At 63.4% G+C, this 11091-nt stretch overlaps 1 protein-coding gene across 1 annotated transcript; it reads right to left on the reverse strand.

Moving 5' to 3' along the window:
* Positions 1-531: 531 nt before the first annotated feature.
* PRODH (proline dehydrogenase 1) lies at positions 532-10788 on the reverse strand. The gene is made up of 14 exons (XM_088532286.1): positions 10528-10788; positions 10250-10458; positions 6045-6079; positions 5574-5723; positions 5328-5392; positions 5094-5210; positions 4616-4695; positions 4320-4401; positions 3309-3401; positions 3068-3214; positions 2730-2905; positions 2543-2641; positions 2040-2128; positions 532-897 (listed from the first exon to the last, which is right to left on the reverse strand). Exons 1-14 carry the CDS (start codon positions 10786-10788, stop codon positions 710-712), a joined length of 1791 nt encoding a protein of 596 aa, XP_088388412.1. The 3' UTR covers positions 532-709.
* Between the last annotated feature and the right edge of the window lie 303 nt (positions 10789-11091).

Raw genomic sequence — 11091 nt, forward strand, 5'->3', positions numbered from 1 at the left:
CGAGTGCCACCAGCCCCGTGCCCTGCTCTGGCCCAGCCCCGTGCCCCCGCGTGCAGAATGCAGGCACCTATGGGGCCGAGTCTGAGACTCAGGTCTGTGCAAAGCTGATGAGGATGCAGCTGCCCTGGGACGGGCAGGAGGCACCTGCACCCTGCCCAGCGCTGCCAGCCCCACTGTGACCTCCGCTGGTCCTCTCACCACATCTGCACTGACGCAGCTGGAAGACAGGGCAAGCCCCAGCTCCGGCTGCAGGAGCTCGCCCTGGCCGTGCCATGATGCTGGTTCAGGGAGGGCTGGGGACAGCTGAGCCCTTGGCCCTGAGCCCTGGCCATGAAGCAGGCGGCTGCTCCTCCACCCTCAAGCTCCCCGAGCAAAGCACCAGGAGATCCTTCACCAGGGGGCCCGGGAGTGTTCAGCAGCTGAGCTGCACTCCCAGCTGCAGCCCTGGCACGTGCCAGAGGGGACTCGTCTTGGGGCGCTTCCAGCTGGCACTCAGGGCAGCCCTACGCCAGGCACCTCCAGAAGGCAAACGTGGTTCAAACAGCAACAAGAACACATCTCTGCCCAGGGCAAAGGCCGCTGGGGGAAAAACTGCAATAGAACTAGGAAAGGGAACTGCAATAGTGGTTAAACATGAAGGCACAACAAGCCTTCTCCATGGGCACAGGCTGGGCCAAGTGGCACATCTGGATCCCAGCGGACGGGGTAGTTAGTGGTTGGGGCCAAAGAGGCTTCCTGCAAAGAGCCGTCTCTTGAACTCGCTCCAGAGCAGGTCCCGCTCTCGGTTCGCTCTCTTCATGAAGCCCCTGTTCTCCTGGGCCCTCCGGGACAGGTAAGGCAGCACCTCGTTCACTGGGCCATAGGGCACATACTTGTAGACGGGGAAGCCTGCCTGGCCTGGAGAGACAGAGAGGATGGTCAGGAAAATGCTCAGAACCAAAGGGAGCCTCCTTAATTCCCTGCTCTCCCATCTCCCTTGGGCTCTGCTACAATGGGCATCCAGGGCTAGACATTTCTCTGGGTAAATGCAACAAGCCAGTGGGACAGGCAGCTGGGAAAGGGGATCTGGGCACTGGGGACAGAGCCCTTTGACTCATCCCTAGACCATTCCATGTTGCCTGCTGTGATCTATGGAGGGATTGTGGAGATGCAAGCTGGTGGGAAGGGTGCAGTGACAACATGTGTGACTGGCTCAGAGGGTCTCAGGGAATCGGGAGCAAGTCCTGGCCAGCAAAGACGGCAGCAGCAGATTTCACTGGATGGACAACACAGCCAAGCAGTGGAGAGGGGGAAGTCTGGGAGCAGCCCAGACATGTGGAGGAGCCTGCCCAGGGAAGTGGGAAGCAAAAGCAAGTCCCTCCTCCTGCTCAGCACTGGAAGCTTGGGAATGAGCTGAATAGGAGAAGGCCAAGGTCACTGGGAGCCCTGGGAATGTCAGCGGCCAGGGCCCAGCCAATTCAAGAAGCATTCAACCAGAAACATCAAGTTAACACATTTTTCCAGCATGACCAGAGGAGACTGCAGACACACAACCAAGCCCAGCTTGCTAGGGGAGCTCCAGGACGGAGCAGGATCCACGCTGGACAACTGCCCAGTCTGCCTCAAGCTGCTCTCCTGGCCTGGGGGTCTCCACGCTGGAGACCTGTGAAGGGAGGGAGACCCGTGACCTGCATGTCCTGCATGTGTCTGGGCTGGGCTAAATGCAGCTCTGCACATGCCTCAGCCTGTCTGGCCTAGGCCGGTCCCCTAACATGTCTAATCCACTGCCTGGGCCAGGAGCAGAACTGGAGAGAACAAGGCTGGGGTCACTCATCCTGTCCCCATGCAGCTACAGGAGGGCAGAGGGTGCAGAGCTGCACATTGGGCAACGCTGTGCAGAGGATGGAGGCAGGAGCGATGTGCGGCACCGTGTCTGCTCTTTGCCAGGACCTCCCTCCCTGCTCGCTGGCAGCGCTGCTTCCATTGGGACAGACGCTCCGGCCCTGCTCCATCAGCCCCGAGTCCCTCGTGTTTCCAGGGAGTGGAGCTGCAGCACTCACCCAGCGGGAACGTGATTTGGTCGCACATGCCCAGCAGCTGCCCGAAGGACACCTTCTTCTCCGAGGGATGGATCCCCAGCTCCATCATCCTGCAGGCCGGAAGCCTCAGTGTTAGAGAAAAGCAGAGAGGGAGCAGGCAGGAGCAGAACGCCCCATGCATGACACTGGACCTGCTTCTGAGCACAACAAGGCGGCACCAACCCTACCCCGGGCAGAAGTCACCTTCCAAAGACTCGAGCGATTGGAACAGCCCTGGGCTGGGCTGGGCTGTGCCATGGGGCTCGCTCTGCAACTGCCATGGGCTACTGTGCTGTGCCCCATCTCTGGCCCCACAGCAAGGCTCTGAGCATCACATCCAAGGGTGAATCACCGTATTTGAGCACAGAGGATGGACCAGAAAAGCAGCACATTTCACCATTTCTCTGCCCAGCTCTCCCTCCCCCAGGTCCTTGGGCGCAAGGCTGGGCACAGGCCTGTGTCCCTGCCACCTCCCCAGCTCCTACCTGCGCAGGGTGAACTTGACCGTGTCCTCGTTGTGAGATGCTACCATCACACTGGCTTTCCGGCTGTGCTTAATCTCCTCCAGGATATAGTCCAGGCACCTGCAGGGCAGTACAGGGCTCTGTGGGAAGACTTGCCCAAGTCTGTGCCCCGTAGGATGGGAGGACTATGGCTGGGACTGTCGCCTACCTGTGGTACATCTCATTGGTCTTCTCATAGGTGGGGTTGATGGGATCCTCATAGCCAATCTGGGCAGCTCTGTTGCGTTCCTGCTCCATGTAGGCACCACGGACCAGCTTGGTGCCAAAGTGCCAGCCCTCCCGGCGTGACAGCTCCACATCCACAGTCACATTGTCATAAGCCTCCTGCCAGCAGGTGGAAGAGACAGCGCACGGTCATTGAATCAGTGCCACATGTGCCCTGCACTTCCAGGAGCCAGCCCTGGTGGGACACCAAGGTCTCCACAGGACCCAGCTCCTCCAGCAGGTCCCTTCCCCTGGACCCTGCAGTCTCCTGCAGGGCTTCACCTTCAGGTAGCACTGATAGGTGTTGAAGATGACGGCCCGGTCCCTGTTGAAGCGACGCTGCATCTCCAGGGTGAGCCTACTGATGGCTGGCTGGAAGTAGGACTGCTCTGCGTCCACCATGAGCCTCACGCCACTCTCTGCGGCCCTCTGCACGGGGAGCACCATGGGGCTGAGCCTGCTGCCAGTGCACGGCCCTCTGCAGCAGGACCTGCCCCAGCCCTGTCTCCCGGCACCTCCTGACCTTTGCAAGGACGTCCATCCTCTGCAGCATCCGTTTCATCTGCAGATCCTCCTCCTCGGTGAAGCGCGAGAGCAGGGGCTCAAGCTGGCCAGTCTGAAATGAGAACAGCCACGGGGACATGGAATTGCCCTGCCTGAGGAAAAAAAGATGCTGCAGGAAGCTGCTGCCTATGGCCGGGCCTGCTTGGAAGCAGAGGAAAACTCCACGGGAAGCCACTTATCTGCAGGTGGTCTCCTGAACTGCTCCTGGTTCCAGCTCCTTGGGCCCCAGCGATGAGCACAGCAAGCAAAGGATGCCCAAGCAGGCCTGGCTGCTGCTTGGCAGGGCACAGGGAGCCCAGGACAGACCCTTGCCAAACTGCGGCAGGCACCCCGGCCTGGCTGCCTAGGTGAGTCTGGCCTCCTAAGAGAGCGGGGGGTCCCCAGTGGTGGTGCCGCCCCGGCGCAGCCACGGGCAGTGCCCCACGTGCACCCACTCCAGCTGGGCACCCCCGGGCCGTGGCTGTGCTGGCGCCCGGTGACGTGGCTGTGCCGGAGCGGCAGCCGGCGCGGGCTGCGCAGGGAGGCGACAGTGCTCCCGCGGCCCCAGAGCTCCCGTGTGCCACAAACTGCCTCTCTGGGCCTTCAAGGGCTGCACGGGTGACACTGCCACCCCTCTGCCCTGCTCCCCCTCTCCGCCGTGCTGCCTGCAGCTGCCAGGCCTGACTCTGCTCTGCATTAAGCAGGGCACTGCAGGAGCACCGAGTCCTCTCCCTTGGCATCCAAATGCCTAGCTCCTGGCTTGTGGAAAGCAGCTCCATGCTTGGACCTACACTTCGGTGCCCATGGGAAAAGGAGGGCTCCTCTTCCCATGAGGAGAGGGACAAGCTCATGCCCTGGGCTGGAGGCCAAAAAGAGAAGGTGGTAGATGCCTAATGGGGAAGGGTCCCTGAGGAGCAGCAGGCAGGGATAAGGAGGAGCTGCCTGGCATTGGCACTGCCCGCAGGGCTGCGCCAGGGCTGAGCTTACCCACCTTCATGTTGGGGACCAGCAGCAGCTTGGAGAGCTTGGTGCGGCTGTCGATGAGGCTGTTCCAGTCCAGCAGGTCCACAGTGCTGTGAGCAGAGAGCCAGGTCACCACGGGCTGCTCCAGGCAGAGCAAGGAGGTCTCTGCCCGCTCCCACCCCGCACCGGCCTGCAGGGTGCACAACTGCCCCACGCAGCCCCCCGACCCAGCCAGTCACCCCAGCAGAACCTGCTCTGTTTGGAGACACCCTGGCCAATGTCAAGCTCCCCTCGCACCCCGCGAACTGCAGGGCCCGCACTTACCCGCTCAGGCCCAGGTTCTCGCCCGTGAACCAGTGCTGACTCTCTGCTTTGGTCGCAATGCCAAGATTGGCCAGGGCCTCCTGCCGGCAAGAGGGGTGTCAGTACCGATGCAGGGTAGAAAGACACCCAGGGCCAGCGTGCAGGGAGCTACATCAGTGCAAGGAGCAGCCCACTCCAGCACGGCCAGCGGTCCAAGGAGGAGTGTGACAGGACGGGGATCATGGCAACAGGGAGGAGTGGGAGCCCCTCAACTGAAGACAGCAGTAAACCAGCAGGGGAAAGGCAGGGCGAGGACCAGGATGGAGGGAAGAGCACAACAGCGGGCTGCAAAACCCAGTCTGGATCTGAGGCATCACAGGGCAGAGCTGCTCAGGTTGCCCTGTGGAAATCAACAACCTCCAGCAGTCCCTGTGTGGTGGCAGGTCCCGCCCATCCCTCCTGCAGCACAGCCTTGTCCCTTGGGCATCACCCCGCTCACCTGCAATTTCTCCACCTCCAGCTTCGTCTCCAGGGCTGCCCGCCCAGCCTGGCCCTGCTCTGCAGCCATTTGGTGGAAGAACCTCCGCCACTTCACCAGCACCTCCGAGAACTGCAGCTGCAGGAGCAGAGCTGGGCGTGAGCTGCCCATGCCGGGCTTGGCAGGACCCTGCCCAGCCACAGCCCTTCTCCTCGTGGCACCACGAGGCAGCCCTGGGCACCCCCGGGCACTTACCAGGAACTGCGGCCTGCCCAGGGCCGTCAGCTTGATGGCTGAGAAGCCGTCCTCAGAGCTGCCGCCTGCACAGAGCCACGAAGCACAAAGCTGATGAGCCAAGAAGAGCTCCCAGGTGGGAGGAACAGCCGAGATGTGGGCACAGGCTGTGCAGAAAGCCCAGCCATGGGGCTGCAGAGCGCCGGGCCCGCTGCCTGTGGACTCCCGAGTACCCCGGCACAGCTCAGGGCATGGCAGAGCACTCACCCGAGGCATCGATACAGCGCAGGAAGATCTCCATGTGCTGGTCACACTTGGCCTCATCAGCGTAGAAGTACGTACGGGCGCTGATGACCCCGCCGCGGCGGTCTCCAAAGCCGCGGTGGGCCCGGTACTGCTTCTCTCTCTGCTCTGCTCCTGCAGAAGAGGCCAGAGGTGGGCTGTGCACCTCTGCAGGGCTCTTACAGCCTCCTCATGAGTCCTGCTTCCCACCCATAGGCTCGGGACAGGCGCTGGGGCAAAGAGGTTCTGGCTTGGACCATACAAGTTGCCAAAACAGGTCATCAAATGGGTCCTTCATGCTCTGTTGCCCAGGCAGGGACTCAGCCATTGCTGAGGAGCGGCGTTGGCTGAGAAAAGCCAAGAGCGTTTCCCAACCAACTTGTGCTCGGAGGCTGTGGATGCCCATGGCGCTGGCTGGACCTATCTACTGCGGGCAGGAGTGGCCGCTTCACTCACCTCCCGTGTCCTTCTCAGCTGCAGAGGTGCAGGATCTGAGAAGAGAAAGGAGGCAAGGTGACCGCGGTGAGCGGGGCAGCTGCCCAGGCTCCCCGGCGCCCGCCCACCACCAGGGCTGGTCTTGCCTTGCAGTCCTGGCACTAACACATCCAGCCGCGGTCAGTGCAGCCTCCGCCAGCAGGGCAGATGCCCAACGCTCCCACAGGGAGCTGTGGTGGCACGAGGAAGATGTCCCTTCCTGTGGCCAGGGCAGCTCCCACGAGGGATCCGGAGGGCTGCAAAACCCTGAGGAGCTGCAGGCAGGGATGTCCATCCCGGAGCAAGGACGAGGCCAGCGCTGGTGCCGCGGCCGCCCGCGCTCCTCGCCCGTCACGCCAAGCCTTGGCCCGGCGCCTCCGCAGCCTGGCGGCGCTCCAGGTGCCATCCCCACGCCAAGGGCTTTTCCACTCCGCCAAGCTGCAGGCTCTCCTGCCAGCGGTCCAGCTGCCTGCGCCGAAGCATTAGCCAACGATTCGCAAACAGAGAAAGGCTCAGCTTCAACTCCAGCTGACCTTGCATGTCATCTCAAGCCCAAACTTTGTGACATCGAGATAACAGGGCCCGGACAGGCTGTTGCTGGCCAAGCCATGATTGCCTCCTCTAACTTGAGCAGCTGGGCCTGGCACCTCCAATCCAGCCCATGGATGCAGATCTCGCATATCTAGAAAGCGACGCCCAGAGCTGCCCCCTCCCTGGAGATCCATCCTCTGCAACTCTGGAGTCAGCGTCCCAAAATCACCTTTCCCTCTGGACATGCAGGAAAGGGCCTTAAAGGGAAGCAGCAGGAGCAGAACAGGAAGCCAGTGGAGCCAGAGTCAGAGAGCATCTCGCAGGAGCTGAGACGCGCGACCCTGTCAACGAACAAAACTGGCCACGTGGAAACCCTGTGACAGGGATTAGGGCCTGTGGGAAGCACGAACAAGCAGCCAAGCCCTTCCTGCTGCTGCGGGTCCCCAGGGGCAGGAGCAACCTGGGCTTGCTCTGAGCGCAGTGAAGCCTCCCCTGAACCAGGGCAGAAGCACCCAGAGCGCGTCGGGAGCCGCGGGCACCGTGCCACAACCTGCCACGCACGGCAGTGTTTTCTCCATGGTTTTGCTGCCTCCCAGGACAGGTCAAGAAACTTTCTGCCTCTGAATACAAACAGTTGGAGGAAGGAAGGCGACAACACATTATATATCCCAGGAGAAGATGTGGAAGCAGAGGCCCCCACAAACAGAAGATCCCCTTGGAGCAAGCAGCATGTCACAGTGCAAGACATGCTTGGGATGCTGGGGACACGGCAGCAGAGATGTGCCCTGCAAACAGGTCCCCAGTGCAACAAAGCAGGACCGTTCTGCAAATGCAGAGCACTCCCAAGTGCAGAGCCCTCGTATCCAGCACCTGAGACGCTACAGACAAGCAGCAGGAAGCAGAGCTTTCCCAGACCTATGCAGAGCAAACGCACAAAACTGAACTAGCAAAGAGACACCCTCGATTTTGAAGCATTTTGTGTCCCTGAAGATTAATGGACTTTTTGCAGCAACGTTCCTGACTGCAGCGGGTCCTTTGCTCCCTGAGGTGGCACATAAAGCAAATGTCATGATGTTCACTTTATTATTGTGCATCAAGCAAAATAAAGGAGACTCCTTCTTCCAGCTGAAGCAATAGCTTTTCCTGGATATTATCTGTTTCTTTTGTAACATTAGTCTTGGCCAGCAGAGCCTTCCTGCAGCATCCAGACGCCACTTTAACCCAGAGCAGCTGCACTCAACTTATACCTGGTCACCCTTTTGCCAACAGATAGCAAGTGTCTCGCAGCGGGAAGCAGCACTAAGCCCTACCCTAAAACTTCTAGAAGGCTTTAACTGGCAAGGAATTATCTGCAAGACACGAGGTCTTGTCAGTACCGAACCAGAGAAAGCGTTAAAGTCGAGCTGGCACAATTCTGCTTTGGTGGGGAAGAATCAATGCAGTGAGGGGAAAGCAAGCGTGCTGGATTGCTGTGAGAGACTAATTCAGCTGACACAGCAGACTTGAGCCTGCTGAAAGCTTCCTGCGAGCCCAAAGAAGCTGTTTCAGGAGAAGCACAGAGGTTCCTTTGTGCGAAGCGGGTAGGTAACGCTCCATCTCGCTGCAGGTTTGCAGCAAGGTGCCAGAAGAACAGTGCGTTTGCTTCGCCCATCAGCAGAGGGGTCTGCGAGAGGGGATGAGCAACCATCAGGGAGAGGTTGTCCCAAATTATCACATCCAAGGAAAGTATAACCATTGTGGGAAGCTCAGCTCTGGACGATGGTCAAGGAATAAAGCCAGGCAGGAACAGCCCCTCAATCCTCCACACATGCAACACGTTTTTTGCAGACACCAGTGCAAGGCTGCAGCAACTCTACGAGTCCTGTCCGAGCGCTGCTTGGCAGAGCTGCCTGCAGGGTGTCCGTGACGGCTGCTGCCTCAGGAAGCGCAGAGGTGAGCGACAGCCTGGAGGCTGCACCATCAGCCCCCACGGGCTCTCCACTCACCCCCGCGGGGAGGAAGCCACTTCCCAGCCTCCTTCCCTGTGAGCTGTCACCTTTCCATCCGCGCTGACAAGGCAGAGCAGCCAAATGTCCCCCCCACCGCTGCCAACCCTCTTGCAGCGCTGCCTCCATTCGGGGCTGCTGCCAAGGTCCCCACAGGCCCCCGACACAGGTGCTGGCACCCCCGCGGGGCCCTTGGCCGCCCACGTCACCGCGGCTTCACCGCGGCTGCCGTCCTTGCGCCACGAGGACGGGGTCAAGGCCTGCCGGGGCACTGGGAGCTGGCCAGGCAGGGTGGCAGAGACCGCTGCAGTGGGTAGGGAGCACCCTGGAGCACCGGGGCTGGTCACTGCCAGCCAAGCTGGTGCGTTAATGCTCCCAGCTGAAGCCTTCACGTCTATGAGCCCCGGACACCTCACCCTGTCCCAGCCGCGTTCAGCTGCTTCATGCGCAGAAGCAGCAGCAACTGGGGCTCCTGCCTCTGAACAGAGCAGACAGAGCCGGGCTCAGCACGGGCCAGGGCACAATGCAGTGCCACAGATGCCTCACCCTGGGCTTTGCCCCCTGCCATGACATCCCTGCAGGACCAGAATGGAGTTACCTTTTCCCTTGTCCATTTACTAGCTCATGGCTTGAACAAGCCCTGCTCATGGCCCCGCACTCCTGTGGAGCAGCCCAAGCCACCGCGGTGGGCAGAGTTTGGGACCTCAGCAGCCCCCACAACTAAGTCACGGGCAGGACCAGACCCAGGGACTGCAGCCAGGCTCTGAGTGCCAGCAGGGATCCCTCATTCCGCATGCTGGCGGCATGGGCGCTAGCAGTCACTGGCGCCTGGGATTATGCTGGGGGAGCCAAATCCCAGTGGGATGCTGAGCAGGGCTGTGCCTGCGGCTCCTGCACACACTGTGCCCGCCAGGCCGGGGACGCGGGCGCATTGCAGCCGCTCCTGGAAACACCCCTTTGGCGAGCAAGGAGCACCGCGCACGGGGCCACCTGTGAGCTAGAGACGAGCAAGGGCCCCCTGATAAGCAGCAGCCACATGGCGAGGGGAGATAATGCTCACGCTGGGCGAGCGCAGCGTGGTGGCAGCAGTGCCCGCGTCACTCCCCGCACCCGAAAGCTGCTGCCTGCCAAGCGGGCGCCTGCTCCGAACGCACTACGGCGGGGCTGGCCCTGTCGCTGTCTCCGCAGCGAGGACCGCGGGGGGTCACGGGCCCTGCGGCCAGGTGGCCCCACGGCTCCTGCCCTGGGCCCAGCTCCAGCCCACAGCCCTGGGGGGAGGAAGCCCCGACGGGGGCTCCCCGCGACAGCAGCGCCGGCCTTAGCGGGGCGGAGGGGGCAGGAGCGACGCGGGGGGGACACAAGAGCGAAGAGGGGGGTAGGAGCAACGGGAGGGGACCGGAGCCACGAGGGGGGCGGGCAAGAGCGACGGGGGGGGCAAGAGCGAGAGGAGGGTGGGAGAGACCGGGGGGGGGGCCTGGCGGCAGCGACCCGATGGGGGGGGAAGGGGAAGCGGGGCGAGGGGGCGGTGCCCCAACTCCGCAGCCAATGGGAGCGGGGGGCTGGGCGCGGGCAGCCAATGGGCGCCCGGCTAAGGCGGGCGGCGGGCGGCGCGGCCCTCGGGCGGCCCCGCGCCCCCCGGGCCCTCCCCGCGCCGTCGGGGCCGCCGCTCACTCGAGCTCCTTGCGCTCGGCCTCCTCGGCGCTCAGGTCCTCCTCCACGCTGTAGTCGAGCACGGCGCCCACGCCGAACGCCTGGTTGCGCCGCAGCAGCGGCTTGATGGCCTCCTGGTCCTCGCCGGCCACGAACTGCCCGTAGAAGGTCATCTTCATGAGGCGCTCGAAGAGCGGCTGCCCCAGCACGCGGCGGCTCAGCTGCAGCAGCTAGGGGACACGAGGGGGAAGGGTGAGCGTGGCGGCACTGCGCGGCCCGCCCCGTCGCGCCGCGCTCACCTCCTGGTTGCGCTCCACGAGCGGCTCCACGGCGCAGAGCCCCAGCACGAGCAGCGCCCGCAGCAGCTCCGCGCTGCTCTTGCTCCGAAAAGCCTCGCGCGTGTCCCCGAAATCCACGGCGGGCGGCGGCGGCGGGCGGGGGGCGCCCCGCGGGCCGGGGGGCTCCGGCGGCGCCGGCCGGGCCCCCGTGTCGGCCCGTCGGGGCGCGGAGCGCAGGCGGGCGGCGGCGCAGAGCGCCCGGGCCGCGCTCCGCGGCGCCATGGGGCACGGCCGGGCCGCCGCGCCCGCGCCGCCCGCCTTAAGTAGCCGTCGGGGCGCCCGCCCCCGCGCGGCGCCGCCCCGCGCGGCTCCCACGAGGCCTCGCCGCCCCCGCCGGGACGGCCTCGGATCCCCCGCCCCGAGCGGGCGGCGGGGCCTGCGGGCAGCCCGGGCCCCCCCCGCGCCGTCGGGTCCCCCCGTCGCGCGTCGCGCGGCTCCGCCTCAGCCCGCGGCAGGTGCCCGGCCCCGCTCCGGCTCCGCGGTGACATCTTGCGCCTGGCACCGCTCATGGCAGCGCGGCCGCCT

The sequence above is a fragment of the Tinamus guttatus genome, unplaced genomic scaffold (genome assembly GCF_059628265.1).
Source record: "Tinamus guttatus ecotype Peru unplaced genomic scaffold, ASM5962826v1 Tinamus_guttatus_pri_ptg000459l, whole genome shotgun sequence".
NCBI classification, from domain to species: Eukaryota; Metazoa; Chordata; class Aves; order Tinamiformes; family Tinamidae; genus Tinamus; species Tinamus guttatus.

Bases quoted from the DNA above. Each gene is read 5' to 3' on its own strand.
- PRODH (XM_088532286.1), bottom strand. From the start codon at position 10,788: ATGGCGCCGCGGAGCGCGGCCCGGGCGCTCTGCGCCGCCGCCCGCCTG. The intron at 5,393-5,573 runs GTGAGTGCTCTG...GGCTCTGTGCAG, and splicing joins GCGCTGTATCGATGCCTCGG to GCGGCAGCTCTGAGGACGGC. The intron at 3,402-4,319 runs GTGGGTAAGCTC...TTCTCATTTCAG, and splicing joins TGCTGGTCCCCAACATGAAG to ACTGGCCAGCTTGAGCCCCT.